The sequence below is a fragment of the Lycorma delicatula genome, chromosome 4 (assembly GCF_047948215.1).
Source record: "Lycorma delicatula isolate Av1 chromosome 4, ASM4794821v1, whole genome shotgun sequence".
In the NCBI taxonomy this organism is placed as follows: Eukaryota; Metazoa; Arthropoda; class Insecta; order Hemiptera; family Fulgoridae; genus Lycorma; species Lycorma delicatula.
The window spans coordinates 15,785,998-15,807,262 of NC_134458.1; the positions used below are offsets into that span (position 1 = coordinate 15,785,998).

Below are 21,265 nucleotides of genomic sequence, written 5' to 3' on the forward strand. Positions count from 1 at the left end.
CTTATGTTTATATTTTTATAATAATTGTTTAATTAATAATAAGTACATTTTGGTGTAATATATTAGGTATGAATACTGTCATTAATTGTTTACATATAATTGTTTACAACTATCATAATTGTTTACATATATGTCTGCTTTTGTAAATACTGATTGCAGGGTGCCAATCCTCTTTTCATAACTGGGTTCCAGGGAATCATACGGTAGTACGTAATTTTGCAAGTGCTAGATGGTAAACGGTTATTAATTTTTCTGTATTTCTTTCAAGATGCTCTATTATTCTTCTCAGCTCCACTTTTATTTAATTGTTATGTTTTTATTGTTTTTTTATTCAAGCGATATTTTGGTTTCAGTTTTTTTTTATTTTTCTTTATTTTTTTTTTTAGTGATGTGATATTATCAACAATTATGCTGTACCGGCAAATTATAATTTATTTATATAGGGTGTTTTTTTTTTATTTACAATTTTTTTATAATGAAACACATACACATATATTAAAAAAAATCTTATTTTGCTGTTAACTTTTTCTTAATAATTTTGAATAGGAATAAATAAATCTCAAAAGTTCTTTGTGCTCTAAAAAAAGAATTTATATATTTTCTTTTGGTGCATTATTCTTGGATGTTAATCAACAATTAATTTTATAGTTATTTTCGGCATAGCCCTCGTATTCACATTTAGGTTTAATTATTATATTGGGATATGATTTTTGTTATATATTTTCTGTTATGTGTTTTGTTTTGTTGTTGTGGAAAAATTATTACTTAGCTTATTATGAAAAATATTATATTTGTTTTTTTTCTTTCTTTGTTTGCAGTTCGCCAATTCGTCGCGGGGACTGGCGACAATGTGCCATGTACGTGAGAGTTTCCTGTTATTTTTACAATTTAAGGACACACATACAACATTTACATACAAATAAATAATGCACAGCATATAATAAAAATAATACTAATTAAATAATAATTTAAACTACACAGTATGCATCTCACGTGTACATAGATTCTTTTTTAGCATCATTCCACTTCTTTATTTTTATGAAAGTTTTTGAGGTTTTTTAATCTTTTTTTTTTGAAAACTTTGTATTTATTTAGCAAGTGATAAGAATCTAATAAATGTAATAAGTTAGGGTAAAAATTAACACATAATCCATTGACTAAATTGTAGTTTTAATCCATCGTAATTTGATGATTACTAAACTACTATCTATAAAAAATAATAAACTAAATAAAATATTTTTAGTATAATCCATAATTTTTTATGAAATATATAAATTGTCCTTACACAAATACTGAACTCTCAAAAGATAAATATTGCCGGTCGCGCGTATCATTTTATTTCCTTTTGTTTGGTTTTTGATTTTATTTTAATTTCTGAACTGAATTGTGTTTTAAAAATTTTCTTCATTTATATATTATTATTTTGTTTTTAGAAATTAAATATATTATGTTATAAAGTTAGCAAATGTATTACTTAAGATTTTCAGAATCATTTTTATTTTTGAAGGTACTGTAAGAAATTGCATGTAGGTATATAGCACATTTCGTTCAGATGAACAGTTTTCCAAAAAAATATGAGTAAAATGAAGTACATTTTATTGTTTATTTTACCTTATTTTCACGCATTATAGAGCCCCTTCGTTCTTTATTTTTATGTGTACTGTGTAGGTTTATTAGTTCCTTTTTTTTATGTATTTCAATTAATTATTTACTAGCTCTAAATTTGTAATCAGATAACAGTTTAACTACGTATTACAGATTTTTTTAAATATTGTATATGTACTATATACAATGTTATTGTACTTTGTTGTATTTGTGTTAAGGTATGAGATTTTTTTATCAGGCACCCATCTTAGAGTTTATTTCTTTAATAGACTTTTTTTTGTTATTTTGATTTATTATTTTTATTTTCAGTTGTTTATTTTTTTCTTATTTTTAGTAACCATCGGTTTGTTATTTAAGCATGATTCTCTTTCCGTTTTATTTGTATATCTTTTTTTATATTTTTGTCAAACTATTTTTCTTGTTAAATTTGTAAAGTACATGTTTTACCTCATTGCTTATCCCCAGTCACCAGACTAAAATTCAAATAATTGAACGTTAACGTGATTTTATGTGTAGGTTGAGATACATTTTCATTATTGCACATATTCTAACTGTGTGTATGTGTGTAGGGGGGGGGTATGTGTGCGCACGTGTGTGCGGGGATTTATATATATATATATATATATATATATATATATATATATATATATATATAGACATATACAAGCATACTTATAACTAATTTAAACCAGTGGTGTTACTAATACTGTACAGTACTTTTATTTTATTTATTTTTGCTTTTTTAACATAATTTATTATTTGTTTGTTTGCTTATTTATTTATATATACATTTTCTTTTTATTGTTTTATTTTTTTCCAAAATTTGTGTTTTGTTTCTTTTAAATATATTTCTTTGGACTTTCTTCTTTTCTCTCTTGTTCTGTTTCCTTTATTTTACCTTTACTTTATGTTTTTCCCTTATATTAGTCCCCTATATCTTGGCTTTCATGATTATTTCAGTGGTCATTATTGTTTTAACTAAGGTTACATGGAACTGTTTGCACATTACTGTGCCTCTCTCTAACTTGCTGAACTCTCTTAATTGTGACTTCAGCATACTGGAAAATTTTATGTTTCCATGGTAGTAGTTATGAGCACACAACTAACTTTTGTTAAGAATAATGTTCTTTAAGTTTGAGTGTCCAGTTGTAATTGCTGTATATTTCTTTGTTCTCTTGTACAAAAATTACCTACTTGTAATCATCCATCATTTCGTGTACATTGTAAAATCATAGACAAATTCAACGATGGGAGAAGGGAAATTATTTTGCCGACTGACAACTTTTATATGTGTATGAGCAAACTTATTATATCTTATTGAGATTATTTGACAACAAAAAACTTTTAAAACTTTAAAACTTTAATTTGACAATAAAAAAACTTTTTTTATTTGACAACTGAAAATACTTTAACATTACTTGAGATTACTTAATGCCACCTGTGTTCCAAGGTTAGTGGTTGCAATAACCAAGGTAAGTGTGGCTATACATAATCACACTTACCTATAAAATATGGATGTAGATAACAGTCATCAGAAATTCTGTGATGCAAAACAGCTCTGTGTAACTCTGGCTTTAAGTAGAAATCTGCTTCTTTCTTTTATGTGGTTAAATGATTTCAAAAATATAATGCTGATAGAGCTTGTGTTTCAATAAATCTTCCCGTTTCAGTTACATTATTTGTATGAACTTTACATTCAAAGCTTGTATTCAAGTTCAGTTCTGTATATTTGTGTGTTATTACTAATTCAGCAACTTGTTTGTCAAGTAGTGCAGTATACATAGTGTAATTATTTGTTTTTTATTTCAGATAATTTTATCTTGATTTAAGAGTTTTTCTTTTGCAGTATGGTTCTGTAATATGTAATTACTTGATCGCATATAACTTGGGAGTAACCTTCAGTTTAAAATATCTATTCTTCTCTTTTTTACAGTTCCATTTCATTTCATAGTTAATCCATTTTATTCTTTCAGGCCCAGCTAAAGTGAATGTATAATTATCATTCGAGACATTAAGTACTAGCATCTGTTCTGCTGAATTTATGAGATATTTTTACATTAATTGCAATAATGTTGCTGTAAAATTTGTAATTTTTAGGATTGTATCTGTTAAATTCCATTTTATTGGAATTTTTCCAGTGTAATTAATTTTTCTTTATTTCTGTCACAATACAGGAGTTCTTATATTTTTGAATTATGTATGTTTTTGAAAGTTCTGGTTTTTACGTCTTATTATATATTGTTGTACTTGTCATTGAATAATTTCATACTTATTTATTTAATGAATATTATCTGTTAACGTTTTATATATTTATATATATATATATTTTTTTTTTTAATTTTGTGTAATACGAGGGCTGTGCGTGTTAATGTTTGTTAAATTTGACAGTTGATATCTGTTGCATGTAGTGTATCCTTCATTAAAAGACTTTTTTCTTCCATGTGCATAGTTTCAGATTTATTCAGTAATTTCATGTAATTCCTTTTATTTACATGTTTGTTCATCACAATTTACATCCACACTTTTACACCCACTAACACATACACACACACACACACACACATATATATATATATATACAAATACATATACATACAAACATGTTATTATTTTAAAATTGAATGCTTTTCTGTGCTTTATTATTTTCTGTTCATGGTTCTTTTGTCATGATCCTATGCAGTGAATAAATATATTCTTATAAAATGGGTCGTGAATTATTAATATTTAAAAACATAAAATATTATAAGTTAAATCTATATTATGCATATTTTATTTAATTCCATCTTTCCCTCATTGAGTGTTATAATTTGCAAGGTATACAATACACTATTTCATTGATTTCTTCTGTATGTTGGTCTGTTATAAGGTAATTATTAAGCATTATTTCATTGTATTTAATGTGAAGTTTATGCTTGTTTCATGAGGTAAATCTTGATAGTATTGGATTTTGAATTGTCTGAAAAGCTTTTTTGTGCCTGATTCTGATCAGCATTATTTCCGTATTGTGTATTCTGATATTGAAAGTATTGAAATGTTTGATTTAAACTGCATTAATGTTTACATTTCAGTTATAAATATGGTAATACTTAGTGTTTAATTTTTTAATCATTATTTTATTAAAGTTTGTCCACATTTTTTTATTTTTCTTAAATTTTTAAAAATATCAATATCAAATTTTGTTGGTGTATTTGATAATAAATTTTTATAGTACTTTTTATATTGATGTAAGAATTATTTTTTCTTATTTAACGTTCTAAATAACTTGGATATCATAATGCATTTATATTATATCTATATTTAAGAACAATAACCATTTTTCGTATAAAAAAATGTTAATGAATAATGAAAAAATAAATTTTTTACTTAACATTGCAATATTTTAGTTCAAAATTCTTAATGTTCAATTGATTTCAACTAAAGTTACAAATAAATATTTTTCCTATTTTTTAAAATCATATTTTATAGAATTTCTATCCGTTATAGTACAAGAAAGATAAGATTTCTTGTGTAGTAAATACGGAAAGGTACTGTTAATGATTATTATAAAAAGGGAACATTAAAATGATAAACATAACGTTAAAAACTTTTTCATTATTGTCTTGTGGATCTCCTTGCACAGCAGGCTCATAGTTGAACTCTTGTATTACCACTGAGAGAGATGCCTACTGGTGTCATTTGAGGTAAAGAAAGCGTTGAAAACGAAAGGTGGGTTTTCACAAAAGGTGGATTTTTCTTGCACTAATCATATTTTTCTTCTTTCATTAGTAGAAGGATGTGAACTAAGGATTAATATTAATGGTGTCAAAGACTTGATCGATAGACTGGATGTTTTCCTATTGCTCAATGAAATTAACAGACTATAAATGTAGTTTTCCTTCGGTTGAATTAAAAATCATGCTTTTGTTTGGTAAATAATGAATGCTGAAGTTTATGGAGTTTAATAGTGACAAAAAAATGAAGAGAAGTATTTTTGTAATGGTTTTATTAGAATTTTTTGTGCCTTGTGTTACCTTCTTTGGTAGTTGGGTAATTAAAAATGTAAGAATATATGTTTATAACTAAATTATAAAATTCTCTGATAGTATTACATCAATTACTTAATGACACTAGGCATATAGTTGTTTTACTTTAATACAGTAAATTTGCCTATAACCCACCGGATTGGTCTAGTGGTGAACGCGTCTTCGCAAATCAGCTGATTTGGAAGTCGAGAGTTCCAGCGTTCAAGTCCTAGTAAAGTCAGTTGTTTTTACACGGATTTGAGTATTAGATCGTGGATACCGGTGTTCCTTGGTGGTTGGGTTTCAATTAACCACACATCTCAGGAATGGTCGAACTGAGACTATACAAGTCTAGACTTCATTTACACTCATACATATCATCCTCATTCATCCTGAACGGTAATTACCAGAGCCTAAACAGGAAAAAGAAAGAAAATATATTTGCCTATTTGCTCCAGTAGTCTTGTTATGTTGGCATTATTATTTAGTTTGATTGTCAATATTCTCAATATGTTCTGAGTGAAAAAATATTTCTCATTCTCTTGAGTTTAGATGTTGTAAATTATATTTAGTATAATGATCAGATTCAGTAAAAATTATATTATTTAATGCTCTGATTTGGTAGTTTGAACAAAGTATTTGTTGTTTGATGAGAATTTTTTTATTTTATGATAAGCTGGATACTTTTAATTTTTATGGGTTATTTATCAAAAAAACTTTTACCTTTAAAAAAAAAAAACTGTAATTCTTGTTTTCTCCTTATTTAAAGTAGGTAATATTTGTATCTGTTTGGTGATATGTAAGTTTTGTTTTTTCCATTTATATGGCATTTAAAATCTGTTCGTATATATTCTTTGTAGCTCTTATATTTGTTTATTTTTGTACTACCTGTTAACAAGCATTCATATATTTTTCTTAAATAATACTCTGTTATTATTAGAACTTTCAGATATTGTAAAACTTTATTAGCTCATCACATTGCTAATGTGACTTCAAATTTACTGATTTTCTTTTTTTTTTAGTAATTGTAATTATTAGAACATGATGACGGTACAGAAATATTAAGTGTTATCGGTATGATATCTAAATCGGTGTATTGTTTGTTTCCCTTTAGTTAAAGTTTCATTCATTCTTACATGAATCTATGAAGAATGTAAGCATGTGAATAGTTGCTTTTTTACTAATTTGGTGATAATCATTGAACATAAAAAAAAGATGTAGGTGAGGTATGATGTATGATAAGTTCTTAAACATATTTCAATTTGAAGATTTGTACTCATGTTTATTATTGGCAGTTCTGATGTGACATCATTTAATTATTCTCTACTATGAGGTGCAGTAAGTGTATTGTTCATGTATTACTGTGATGTATAAGTACTAAACATTACGTGAATTCATGTGATTTTTGCTCATTTAAATACTAAATCATGTTTTGGATGTCGTAATATCCCAAACAGGACATACTATGTATCTCTTACAACATGTAGACAGTGTATATCTACAGTTCATGTGACAGCATAGTTCTGTTATAATTAATAGGATTGAATGAATGTGTGCATTTTTTGCCATGAGATATATTAATTTTGTAATTATGATTGACTAAATCTGCACCCTTTTATAAGACATACTTAGTGACATTGAATGTAAATTGAATGATAGGATTGGTTTCAGATTTAAAAGGGAAATTTAGAACTCTCTTGATAATAAATCATAGTGTAAGAGTGTAGTTGTTTTAACATTGTGTAACAAGTCGTGTAATTGTATTTTACTTCCAGATATATATTTTTATATCTATAATCAATATGCACTCTTGATAATAGGATATTATTCTGAAAGTGACCAATATACTTAATACATTCAAATAAATAGTATTTCAAAATAGTTTTGGGCTGTTATTTCTCTCCTATAAAAGTAATTGCTGCTATAATTAAGGGTAAATTCTAACACTGTATTTAAAAGCACAATAGTTAGCGACAATTTTTTTTCTTCAAATTGTTGTTTTTTTAACCAATCAAAGTTAGGGGTTGGCAGAGCAGCTATCAACACTACTGCTCTACTGACTTCCTTGACAGACCAGTGTATATCCCTTTTTTCCTGGGTTCTGAATTTGAATTTCAGTCAGGTTTGGCATTTTTTAGGCAGCACAAAGTTGAATACTTATTTGTAAAAAAAAATGTAGCTGATGGCTGTAATTGAGTTTAATTTTATAATGTCTAAATTAACTATATTTCAGTTGGTATCACTTATTATGCCTAAGAAATAATTAGTAAATTCATTTCACATAATAAATCGGAAAAAGATTTAAATGAATCAACATTAGTTGGAATATTTTATTATCATTCTAGAAAGCAGTTTAAAAAAATAATAAGAATTTTTGTGTGAATCATTTGAAACATCTCTACAGTTTAATGATTTATGTTAGATATTATAAAAAGAGTACTGAATGTAAATAAAAATAACTTTACAGAGCAGGAGAATGAAATGAGAATAAGTATTGATAACAACGCGTGTAAATTATCTGATACAGAAACTGGGTGACCACTATAACCCACCTTTAAAACTCATAAGCCCTAAAACATATAATTGCATTTATTATAAATCACTGTCAGACATTTCATTTTTTCAGCATTACATCATCAAAAAGATTTTAGCATGTGACATTATTATGACAAGATGAGGACTTATTTTTATTAGTGAGAGCTGTAAAATAAATCACAAGTTTTTTGTTATATATAAATTTTTTTTTTTATGAGATAACAAACCATATTAAAAAGATTGTTTAGTGAAAACAATTTAAATATTCTATAATGAAATTTTAAAAATGTATAAATTCAAGTATTTTTTAGTGTTTGATGCCTATTATGTATTTATATTGTATCATTACAAAATAGTAATATTATAGGTTTAAAATTCTCATAGTATTAAGATAAACATCAAGGTTTCTAAATTAGTTTAATTTTTTAGACTATAATAATTAGAGACCGGATTATATGCATTTGCATATTAAACCAATCCTCACCAGTTATTGCATATTTTCTTTAAAAATCTAGTGATGATGCATATTTTCGCTATATTTACAATATTTTTCGGTAGGGTACCTAGTTAATAAATGAAATCTTACGTTGTAGCCGGCCAAACTTATTAGCCACATGGCTCTTAGAGCACACTTAGCAGCTGCATGTCTATTGTTTTGGTAGGATGATATTATTATGAGGTCAAGTAAAACAAAGACTCATGTGAGACAAGGACGAACAAGAGCATTCTTGCGTCATGCACACCTACTGCAGCACCCACTAGGCAATTAAATTATGCATGTCATTGTTGATGCGCTCAATGCATCAGTTTAGTTTTTTATTTATTTGTGCAAAGTTTAATATGTACCATGCCTCCTGAAAAAAGTGTCTCTTCGTGGATAGCTGATGACTCTCTTGGAACATTTACATACGACGAAAATGTTTTATATTGTTGAGTTTGTGAGAAAAATATTTTGTGCACAAAAACGTTTCAAATAGACCAGCATGTCAAGACAAGTCTTCATATTGCAAGATTGCAAAAGAAAGGCCCACGACAACAACTTATAACAGCGACAAGTAGCAGTGATTTCACTTCCAAAGGTAAACAAAGAAACCACTTTAGCACATGGATTTAAGTGAAGCATTGCTTACAAGTAATATTCCTCTTCACAAACTTACAAATCCTACCTTCAAAGATTTTCTGCAAAAATATTTAAATAAAATGATTTCATCAAAGAAAGTGTTTCTTAAGGCACCTGCTCACAATAAGGCCTATAAATAAAAACTGCCAAATGTGCCTTTATCTCCCGAACCAGTGGTAACTCGATGGGAGACATGGATTGAAGCTGTACTGTTTTACAATGAACATTTTAAGGCCATCAAAGGTGTTAGTAAACGACTTTGATAGTGCAGAGGCTATGGCAGTTTGTCAGTCCAAGGAAGCATTTAACGATTCTAGTATAAAAAAACATAGTTGTGATTAGCACTGATTTTTCTCACATACCTGCAAGTATTAAAAAAGCTTGAAACTCAAGGTTTGGAGTTGACCGAATCTATTCAGTTAATGAGTAAAATCCGCCAGATGAACTCCGCATTGCCAGAGGTATTCCCGTGTAATCTTAAAGAAAAATTTGAAAACATTTTGAACAATAACCCAGGATTTGAACCTTTGTGTCAAATTGATAGTTTTATTAATGGATGGGTGAACTTTTACCAAAAACAATAAGTGCTAACCTAGCACCCAAATTCAAATACTGTCCAGTTACCTCAGTGGATGTAGAAGGATCCTTTTCCACTTGTACGAAGGCACAGTCTTAACTACTCAACATTTGGTCAGTACCTAGTTGTTTACATTTACAAAAATAACAAAATGTTAAATAATTGTTAATTATCAAATTTATTGATATGTTATTCAACTACTTAATAATTGTATGCTGATTTTGAAATAAAAAACTAAAAATTACTATTATTTTTATTTAAGTTGCATATTTTGACACTTTTCATGCATATTTTAAGCATTTTTCATGCATATTTCAAGCTTTTTATGTTGCATACAATCCGGTCTCTAGTAATGATTGAGAATTAGATTTTTGTTGTTTACTTATTAGAAATGGAATTAAACTATTTTGCTGGGCATTTTTTATGTGTTTCCTTGAATTCATGTTGTTGAAGTTGCGCAGGACTTGTTTATCACGTCAGTGGATGAGAGTGTAATATAAATTTTGAAGTATTACTGTAAATGCACAATAATTTTAATTATTAAAACATGATTTTACTCATTAAAAAACTAGAATGTTCATTTATTCTATGTTAATTTATTGTTGACTTTTGTCATATTCAATTATTGGTAGAATATTTTTAAAAATGTTAAAATGTTTTTGCCCATTTACAGTTATAGCATTTATATAAACTGTGCATTTGTTAGATCTTTGCCATAATAATTACATAGTACTCATATTTTCTTCATTTCTGGATTAATCTCAATAGTATTAGTGCTTGTTATTAATCTCTAAAATTTTAAATGAATTAACATACTTAACTGTAATAAAATTTGTTTAGTTACATGAGTTAGGCCAATCTTCTGCCTAAAGAGCATGACCGATTCAGTTCAGGAAAAATGACTTGTTTCACAACTATCATAGAATTCATTCCAGCTTATTCCTTCCATTAGTAATGAATCTTCTGGCGAGAATTAAATTTTTTTTTACCTGGACAATAACACAAGAAGATACTATTGTAATGAAATTTAAAATTTTTCAACTTGCATTTTAAAAATTAGCCTGTTATTGAAAATTTTTTCACTCCAAACTTTGCAATGATAAAATCATCTGAACCATTTTTCTGACATAAATATAATATGTTTACAAATAAATGAAACACTCATACATTCTACGATGATCTAAAGTTATAAATTATGTTTATTTCAAAATTAAATGTACAATTTTTTTATATTGTATATTAAATGTTTGTAATTATTATAGAGAAAGATGATTTTCACATAGAAATTGAGTTTCTCATCTGTTAGTCTATTTTTAAAACCAAATAAAATTAATTTAAATAAAATGTAGCCCATCATATTTTCACTTCCGCTCATTATTAAGGATTCTTGTAAAAGCAGTCCTCATTATTTTTTAATTATTTCTGAGTAATGTATCTTATTGTTAGTAGTCATAATTTGTACATTCTTAATTTTTTGTGTTAGATCCAGTTATTTTTGGCATGAGCTTACTGTTTTTTGTACCGCATAAGAAGTCTATTATTTTCCTATAATTTTTTGATTGACATTTTAATAGTAGTAGTACTCATCTGTTTCTGCTGTTTTTTAACAAGTACATATACATTCTTTCACACATCTTTGTTGTCGTATCAGTTGATTTCAGTAACATAATTTTTTTTAAATTATGCTTCTTACTTATATAACCAATTCAGGATGAATTTACTTATTTTAAGAAATAAATTAATCATGTAGATGTCGTTTTATTATCGCTTGTAACTTTTTCTTAATCAAACTACACCTGTTAAACAAGATTGAGATAAGTCTAAAAGAAAACTTCAAGAATTGTTATTTTTTGATGTTTGAAAAATCTATTATTCTCTGTATCATGAATCAATTATTAAGTCACCAGAAACTATTTTTCTGTTACTTGAACATATCTAGAAAATATTATTAAGTATCTTGAAACATGATGTAGTTGAGTACATACCAGTCAAATGTTTACAGACTGGTTATTGAGTTGTTATAGGCAAGCATTAACAAGATATAAATAAAATCTTGGTTGACAATAAGCCTGACTGTTTGTATTGCGTTGTATCATGTGAGAGTTGAATAAGTATTCTTCATAGAATTTATTGTTGTTCCATTTGTTATAAATCGGTTAACTAAGAACCATTTTTGGTTACAGAATATGCTTAGCATCATTTTCTATGTTCTCAGAATTTTCTTGACTTTCTACAGTTTTAAAGGAGTTCCTGAAATGATGCCACTCATTCTGTTGATTAGAATTTACTTTCAGTATTTTTATAACAGATCTGTTTCATCACCAGCAACTATATGATTAAGAAGTATACAGTGCTTATTATCCATTATTGCTTCTGTTTGTTTTTACTGAATTACAACTGATTGTTAGCATTGCAAATATTACAACTAATTTTTTTGTGTAATTTTTCTATTGTAAAAGGAATTCTTACATTATCATTTTCATAGTGAACATTTCATTTTCCGTTATTGAACATGATGCACTATTTTCTTATACTATTCATAATTAAATGCATGGCATACACTTCCCTTATTTTCCTATAAATTTCTTATGATGTGGTTTTATTTTTTACTTAAAAACTGGATTGCACTTTGAATTTCATACTCAGTGAGATATTTTTCATACATTTTAAGTGCTCAGGAAAACAATATATTTACCATCACAGTACTTGGCTCAGACATAGCTAATATAACTGGAAACTTACTGACTTAACATCATTTGAGGAGGTCATCTGTCTGAGCTCTGTACACTATGTATTTTTTATTTTGTGGATGGACCTCTTCTTATAACTTTTCTACGAAAAATATATAATCATATAATGTTTGTCTACATTTCTTAAAAGTGATTGAATAAATAAATAAATAAATATATATATATATATATATATATAAATGAACTGTCTGTAAATTTATGTAGACCTTCAGTATCATAAATTGCTTTTCTTCATCATATAAATAAATATTTATTTATTTTTGTGAGTTTTTCTGCATTGCTATATATTTTTCAGTTTATATTTATTTAAATTAAATTTACAAAGGAAGTTTGATGTTTATAGCAGTTAACATAAATCTTTCAAAGCAGGATGTTGAATAAACTAATGTAGCACATTTGTACATACTGAAAGTTGATAATATTTGTATGTGTTTTTCACATATTGGAAAATAATAGTAATGGAAATATGAATATTAGTCAACAATATATTTGTTGTTTTATTTTTTCTTACTTTATTTCATTGTGGATCTTTTATTTGTAATAAATTGTTTCATTTTGTTTCAGGTCTATCTAAAGGTGTGGGTTTTATTAGATTTGATCAACGAATTGAGGCTGAACGTGCAATCCAAGAGCTGAATGGGACCATACCAAAAGGATCTACTGAACCAATTACAGTGAAGTTTGCCAACAATCCAAGTAACAATAATAAGGCAATCCCACCACTAGCTGCTTACTTGGCTCCACAAGCAGCACGTCGATTTGGTGGCCCTATTCATCACCCCACGGGGCGCTTCAGGTACATTCCTCTGACACCATTCTCAAGGTAGGGCCTACTAAATATACATCAGTGCTGACTTAAGATGAGGTGATATGATGAAACCTGGTTATTAGCTGACAGTTACACATCTTTGCCTTTGTTCATTATTTGTAGCTTGTACCTCTTGAAAGCCAAATTGTTATAAATCTTGTTAGTTTATAAAAATGGCTTTATCATCTGTACCTTACTCTTTCTAATCTTTGTGTGTAAAGTGTTACGGTTACTCTATTAATTGTTAGTATTTTACCCTTATTTTAGATCCCTGTTATTCATAATTTGCTGTTCCCAAGGAATTTCTAGCTCTAGTGGAACCATAGAATTGCTTGTTGTTTACTCTCTTGACCAGGATACATATTCTGTTTCACTCATTACATTTTTTAATTTGTATTTTTGAACTGTGATCAGATATTTCTTGTGATTTGACACTACATGTCTTCTATCCCCTGTGTTTCCTGCATTGTATACAGGACAGGCATGTCAGTCAGGGCGTGGATCATATAGCAGGTTCTCTTTGTATTTGCTATTGTTCACTGCACAATCATTCATTTATCGTAGTCCTGTTTAAAATTGATTTTTTTTAGATTAAGTATGCTTAAATTTAATTACGAGGGGACTCAAAAGGTTATCTACCTAGGGTTGTTCCAAGTTACATATTGAGATGTGTTTGATACCTATATGTAGTCCATAATATGTGTGTGCTATGACTTAATTGTGATTGAATTTCTTTTACATGTGTTGATGCAGTAGTCCTCCGAAATTAGTCACCCGACTATAGCAATGGATATGCAGAAATTAGAGCATAGATCAGTCGTAAAGTTTCTCACCAGAGAAGGGAAATGTCCAAAGGGCATCCATAGTAAGATGGTGACTAGCCCAGCGGGCTGGTCTAGTGGTTAACTCATCATCACAAATCAGCTGATTTTGAAGTCCAGAGTTCTAAGGTTCAAATCCTAGTAAAAATAGTTACTTTTATTTGGATTTAAATACTAGATCGTGGATACTGGTGTTCTTTGGAGGTTAAGTTTCAATTAACCTCACTTCTCAGAAATGGTCGACATAAGACTGTACAAGACTACGCTTCATTCTCATTCATACATTTCATCCTCACTCATCCTCTGAAGTAATACCTTACAGTGGTTCCAGAGGCTAATCAGAAACAAAATGAGTAGGATGGTGATAATGCACCTTCACAATACCTAGTGAAATTCTGGTCCAAACAATTTAAGCGGGGCAGGGAATCCATCGAAGATGATCCTTGCAGCAGAAGACCTGTGGAAGCAATCACACCCAACATCTGCCAGAAAATGGACAGACTGGTTATGGAAGATAGGCGTGTTAGGGTTGCAATTCTTGCTGCAGAAGGTGGGCTGTCCGAAGGAACCATTATAACAATACTTCTTGACCATTTACACATTACAAAACTCAGTTCCCAATGGGTCCCACGAAACCTCACACCACATCAGAAGCAATTTTGTGCGCAGTTGAGTGCAGAGAAATTTGCAGCTCTATGAAAGGAACCTTACAGATTTTTTCAGCAGGTTGATGACTGGTGATGAAACATGGGTTCATTACTGGGATCCTGATACCAAATAAGAATCCACACAAGGAAACACAAAGGATCCTCAACACCCAAAAAAATTCATGACCCAGCCATCGCCTGGGAAGATCATGGCCACAATTTTTTGGGATAGCGAGGGAATTCTGTTGATTGAATACATGGAGCTCAAGCAGACTATCATTGGTAATGTCTACGTGGAGTATCTTCAGAAGCTACAGACAGCAATAAAGGAAAAACCTTGAGGTAAGGTGTTAACCAAAGGTGTCTTGCTTTTGCGTGACAATGCTCCAGTTTACTCATCACACGTTGCAAAGCAAACTTTGAGGGAGTGTGGATTTCAAGAACTTCCTCACCCTCCCTACAGTCTGAACCTGGCCCAGGAATTTTTTCCTGTTCACAAACCTCAAGAAAAACCTTTGTGGTAGACTTTTTCACGATGACGATGAATTCAAAGCAGCTGTTTCAGGGTATTTTGAGAAGCAAGATAAAAGTTTTTTTATTTTGGCATAACCTCTGTGCAGACTAAATGAAGCAAGTGTATGGAAGTGCAAGGGACCTATATTGAAAAATAAAAATGACACTACCTCTCCACCACCACTCTTTGTAAGGTAGGTAGATAACATTTTGAGTGCCCCTCATAAGAAGTAATTATCAAAAAAAGTTCATATATCAACTATATACCTCTAATGGATGTACTGCAGTATTACTGCTGAAAAATTGTACATTTTAGGTTACAATTATTTAGCAGTCGTGCTCATTTATCATTCTTACATCCATATATCTTTGATGTCAACTGTATTTTCTTTAATTCCTATCTTAAACTTCATAATTCTTGTTAAGGAAGTAATTTTATAAATAAGTTGGCTTTATAAATTTAAAAAAAATTAATTTGCTCTATTATAACTATAACATCATAATTTTATATATCCTTTCTATTTATTTATTGGTGCTCATGCACCTTTCTGTAAAGTGATGTGCTGATAGAGCCTTTTCTCTTTCTTCTTAAACTATGATCACTTTATTCTTGCCAAAATTTATCTTTTACCTTTGTCCAAACTCCTTTTTTTATGCTTATGAAACCTTCCATCATACAGAGTGAAAAATAATCCCGTATCATGCACAGTGAAAAAAGTCTTTGTTTGGGTTATACAGAAAATTGTAGCATATATAAAAGCTCAGAAACTATTTAATGTAATCTTATGTGCAGTTGTCAGTTTGTCCTCCCCAATCTCCTTTACAGCTGTTACCATTTGCAGTAGCATCGGAATAATGTCTAAAATAGATTGTTATTTGATTCCCAATTAGTTAACACACTCACAAAGATGAGCTAGTTAAAGTTGCTCAGAGATTTTCATTTCAGTCATGGATCATAGGATTTTCTACTGTATCCTGCAGACTAGACTCGTAATATTCTTCTATATTAAAACCAGGTGAACAAACATTATACCAGCTTCCATCACATCTTTAAACTCATTGCCATGAATCCAATAAATATACTAATGTATGTTGCTATCATTTACTAAGGTAAATTGTTCAGTATAAATCCTTAGTATCAGTATTTAACATGACCATTATATAGAATATTCTTAAAGTCAACTTATGTGTAACAATGAGTTTATTAACAGAGACTGATTTGATTATGTAATTAAATAAACTAAACAGGCAACAATTTAAAATTTAAGAAAATTTTTCACTTAAAGATTTTTCACTTTGGCATCTCACAAATGCCAAAAATATCCATTTTGAACATTAATGAAGATAACATCAGCTCATTTCTTCATGTTTGATGCAGCTTTCCATCAAATATTTGCACTGATACTGGATGGAGATGCTTTCTTCAATATATTTTTTCCTGTTTATTGTACTTAAAACTACTGTCTTTCAGACCCCTACAAATAATAAATATTTGGGAATGAGAAGTGTGAGGAAAGTGGAGAGTGCAGCCCATGAGAAATCATATTAGTCAAAAAAATATCATGCAAAAGCATCACTGTTAAATTGTCAGTTTGGCATGTGATGATCTTGTAAACAGAACATTCTTGTTCATAAGTTTTTAACAATGTTTCAAAATCATAATTTACATTGTAGCATCTTGGTGAAAAAAATTATTTTGAATATTCTTTATTGAGAAATTGCATACTAAGACACTGATTTTTCAGTGCAAATATTTTTTATGCAAATATGGGGATTTAAGGAGAATGTAACAACTGTGAAGTGTCATCATGTAAGACTAAAGGACAACCACTATATTTATGAGGGTCATTCAGTAATTAAACAGACAAATTTTTAGTGAAGGAAACGCTTAATGCAGGCAATTGAAACTTTTGTGAGTGTTAGTTGGCAACCTTGCGAAGTGTTAGTCAGCTGTGCAATTAATATTTACATAAACATAACTTCTAAAATCTTAGTTACGATGGTGTGTCTGCTAAAAGAAAGTACTTTTGAAGAACAGCGTTCTGTGATCCAAATTTTTACTTTTGGAAAGTGTACAACTGTCAGAAATATTCTCTCAGATGAGCAATATGGTAGTAGTTGCATGAACTGTGCAAGTTTTTAACACGTGGGTGGAAAAATTTAATAGTGGCCACAAAAGCGTGACTGACAAGCACGGCTCTGGGCATTTGATAACAGTATCGACCTCAGCATTAGATTCTCGTATTGATTCACTCATTGAAGATGACCAGTAATTTACAGTTGAACAAATTGCTGTAAAATATTGAATAAGTGTTGGCACAACTCATTCCATCATTCAAAACAAACTGAACTACTGTAAGATTTGTGGAAGGTGGGTTCCTAAAGAGCTTGCCATTCATCACAAAGCTGAGAGATTTCGCATTTGCACCGAACTCAAAAATTGTTTCAATAATGAAGGTGATGCATTTTTGACAGAATTTTTACCTATTTTGAAACTTGGATATATCATTTTGAGCTGCAGTCCAAGCATTAAAGCATGCAGTGGAAACACCCTGAATCGCCTGTTCGTAAGAAATTCAAAATACAACCATTGGTTAGTAAGGTCATGTTAACCATCTTTTAGAGTGCTCATGGTCTGATTTTCTGTGATTATTTAGAGCAGCAATGCACTATCGACAGCCTATATGATTTTTAGCCACGATTGAGAACAAAGTCAAGCCCACATTGAAGAGAAAATGTCTGGGGTGGTAGAGGAAAGGCATGCTTTTTCTCTATCAGAACACTCAACCTCATATGGCACAACTGGTGCTGGAAACTATTGTTAAGTGGGTTAGGAGCTCCTACCTCATCCTCCTTACAATCCTGACCTTACCCATTTGGATTTTTATCTGTTTGGTCTGATGAAAGAAGCTTTGCATGGCATCAAACTCATATGTCTGTTTAATTATTGATGACCTCAAGAATTATAATACTTTATTTTAATGTATTTGCCAGTATAATCAGAAAAGATAGCCTAAAAAAATCATTCTGGCATTCAGAATGTGAATGAACTGTCAAATAATATTATATTCTCTGATTGTAAATGTAACATTCTTAGTATAACACCATAAGAATACTAATTTGGAAGGAGTGATGATGTATCACATGATCGATATGATTAGACTTTCACTTGAACTATCGTAAACCTATCTTTGACTATAACCATGTTGCAAATGCATGACGAGTGTAAGTTTGGTGTTAGCTTTGCGTCACATGACTTCAAAATATTGTATAAATATTGCTTAAGATTGAGGATGTAGGCCCTATAGTAAATTATTGCTTTCTACTCTGTACGTGAATCTGTATACATATGTGTATAATATATAATTTTAAATATAAATATAAAATCAAGTATTTAAAAACATCTGTATACCGTATTTAAATAAAAATTTAACTTATACTATGATAAATATAAGTGAGTGCATTTACAAAAATATGCATTTAAAATATTTAGATATAAAAAATAATTTGTATGAAATAGTTTTCAGAATATATAAAAATTGTTTTAGATGTTTGATTGTATTTGGTGTTATTTGCTGTTCTGGTATCGTGTAATAGATTACTACATTTAAAATTATATACATGTATGTAAAGATGGTGGATTCAGTTTGTTTAATAATTTTACATATATAAGACAATTGCGTAAAACATTAATAAATGGTTTACTGTCTTATCCAGTTGAAAGCAGATATTTCTTACAGTACCTATTAAAACATAAAATTAAAAAAATTAACATGATTTCAGAATGCTTTTAAGATGGTGACTTGAAAGTTGTAATTAACTCGAATGAAATTTTACCTTTACAAGTTGTAGTTATTTTTTACATTTCTTATATCAGATATATTTCCATGAATATTTTATTTCTTTGATATTTAATTCATTAACTTTTCTCATTACACATAAATCAGTCATCCACTTCGGTATGTTTATTTTTATTTTCATTTGAATAGTTAAAAAATTGTTCCATCCATCCTACATTATTTCCTTTATTAACAATGTCTAAAGACACTCCACCTACAGCTGACCCATGGTCATTGAATTTTATGTTGAACTCCTGAAACCTTTCTCGTTAGATCTTCATAAACTTTAAATTGTTCTGTATTGTATCTCATATAGCTGCTTCATTCCTACCCATTCCATACTGACTTAATATTTTATTTTATCACTTTTTTTGGCCTTCATGAAATTGATTGCAAAAATATATTATTTTTTTTTTTTTTAAATACTACATTTATTCTGAAAGTTTTATTTGTTATACTAAAACAATATATACTATTGATCAAGTACTCTGTAAAGCTTTAAATTTTTAATATGATTATGATTGTAATGAAAGTTCTAGTTCTATTCCTAGCGGTTTTGAAATTGAATGTGAAGGGATGGGCCAAAATGATGCACTCCTATTAGGTGATTAGAAACATCCTAAACTATTTTGATGACATAGTCAAAGAATCAAATGCATTAAATTTTTTATAATTATTATTAAAGAACAGGACTTTTTTCATTATTTTTTATCAATATAAAAAGCAAACAATGGAAGAAGGAATGCAGAAATAGGAATAAGAAGTACAAATTGATATTTTTAAATTCCATACATTTTATGCACGAGAAAACATGTATAGTAACAATAAAATGGATTTTTAACATAATTTTGAGTATTTGCTGATAAAACATTAAGTAATTGTATTGATGTATGAGATTACCTGTAAATACTGAAAACTGTTATTGGTAGTAATAATTTAAATTATTCTATTTACTGCAGGCATAGAAATTAGTTGAAATTTATGTTCATTTAATTTTAATTACATACCTGTTGATTAATTTATAACCTGAAGGTAACTTTTTTTTATCTTATTGATTCATAAATAAATGCTAATGTTAAAGGAATTCTTTAAGTTTTCTGAGACATAATTCATATGTTTTTTAAGTTACAAATTTTCAACATTTCTCTCCTCTAAATTTTAAATATTTTTATAGTATCTAAATCTGTAATAATACTTCTGTAGTATAGTTTCTCAGACTGAAAGACAGTATTCAGCTAGATATGGAAGGTAGAATTATAGTTAAAATTTCAATTGATGGTAATGGATATTTTTTTATATTTGGATATTTATTTGGGGGAGGGTAGTAGTGTAGAGCAGGGTCATGATTTTCTCTGGCAGGGGGATTTTTTTGATGAATACTGTTTGAAAAAAAATTATTTTAATGAGAGATTGCAACACGCAAGTGGCAGCTGAGTACCATATTCCCAAGGAATTATATCAGAATAGTAATGTCAGTAATCTCTTTGAGTTAAGATCCTCAAAAGACAAAGTTATTGCCAAGGGGAGATCTGTGTTAAATTTATTTGTCCCTATTTACAATTATCTATTTATAATTAATGGGCAAATAAAGGGTAATGAAAAGGGTAAATTTACTTACATAGGACCTAAAGGATTCTCTGTTCTTGATTATTGTTGGTTTTCTTTGGAAGGTGTAAATTTAATAAAATTGTTTCAAGTTGGAATACAGATATTTTCTGATCACATGCCATTAGGTGAAGTTTGTGTGGCAGACTGCAAACAATTTATCTTGCCTACATTGAAGTGGAGTCATAGTTGGGAGACAGAATTCCAAGTAAAGTTACACAATAAAAGTGTAAATATTGATTTTCCTTTGGAGATAAACCATGCAAGTGCTTTTACTTAAGAACTTAATATATAATGCAGTAGGGTATAATGATAAATTAAGACACATTAATAAAACTTATAATAGTGTTTAATGGTGTTCCATGGTGATTAAGCTTGTTACTTTCAACTCCGTGCTAGTGTTTGTTTTTATGTTCTTTCAGTTTACTGTGCTTGTTTTTGTTT

General features: G+C 29.0%; 1 protein-coding gene across 12 annotated transcripts in view; it reads left to right on the top strand.

Annotated features, from left to right (window-relative positions):
• LOC142323135 (ELAV-like protein 3) overlaps positions 1–21,265 on the top strand; it is a 257,843-nt gene that overhangs the window by 189,878 nt on the left and 46,700 nt on the right. For 7 of the 12 annotated variants that reach the window (XM_075362385.1, XM_075362379.1, XM_075362382.1 and 4 more), the window contains 2 exons: positions 819–857; positions 13,153–13,384. In XM_075362385.1, the coding sequence (XP_075218500.1) occupies positions 819–857; positions 13,153–13,384 (271 nt within the window). The remainder of the gene's footprint in view (positions 1–818; positions 858–13,152; positions 13,385–21,265) is intronic. The other 5 variants (XM_075362381.1, XM_075362388.1, XM_075362389.1 and 2 more) reach the window with 2 other exon arrangements.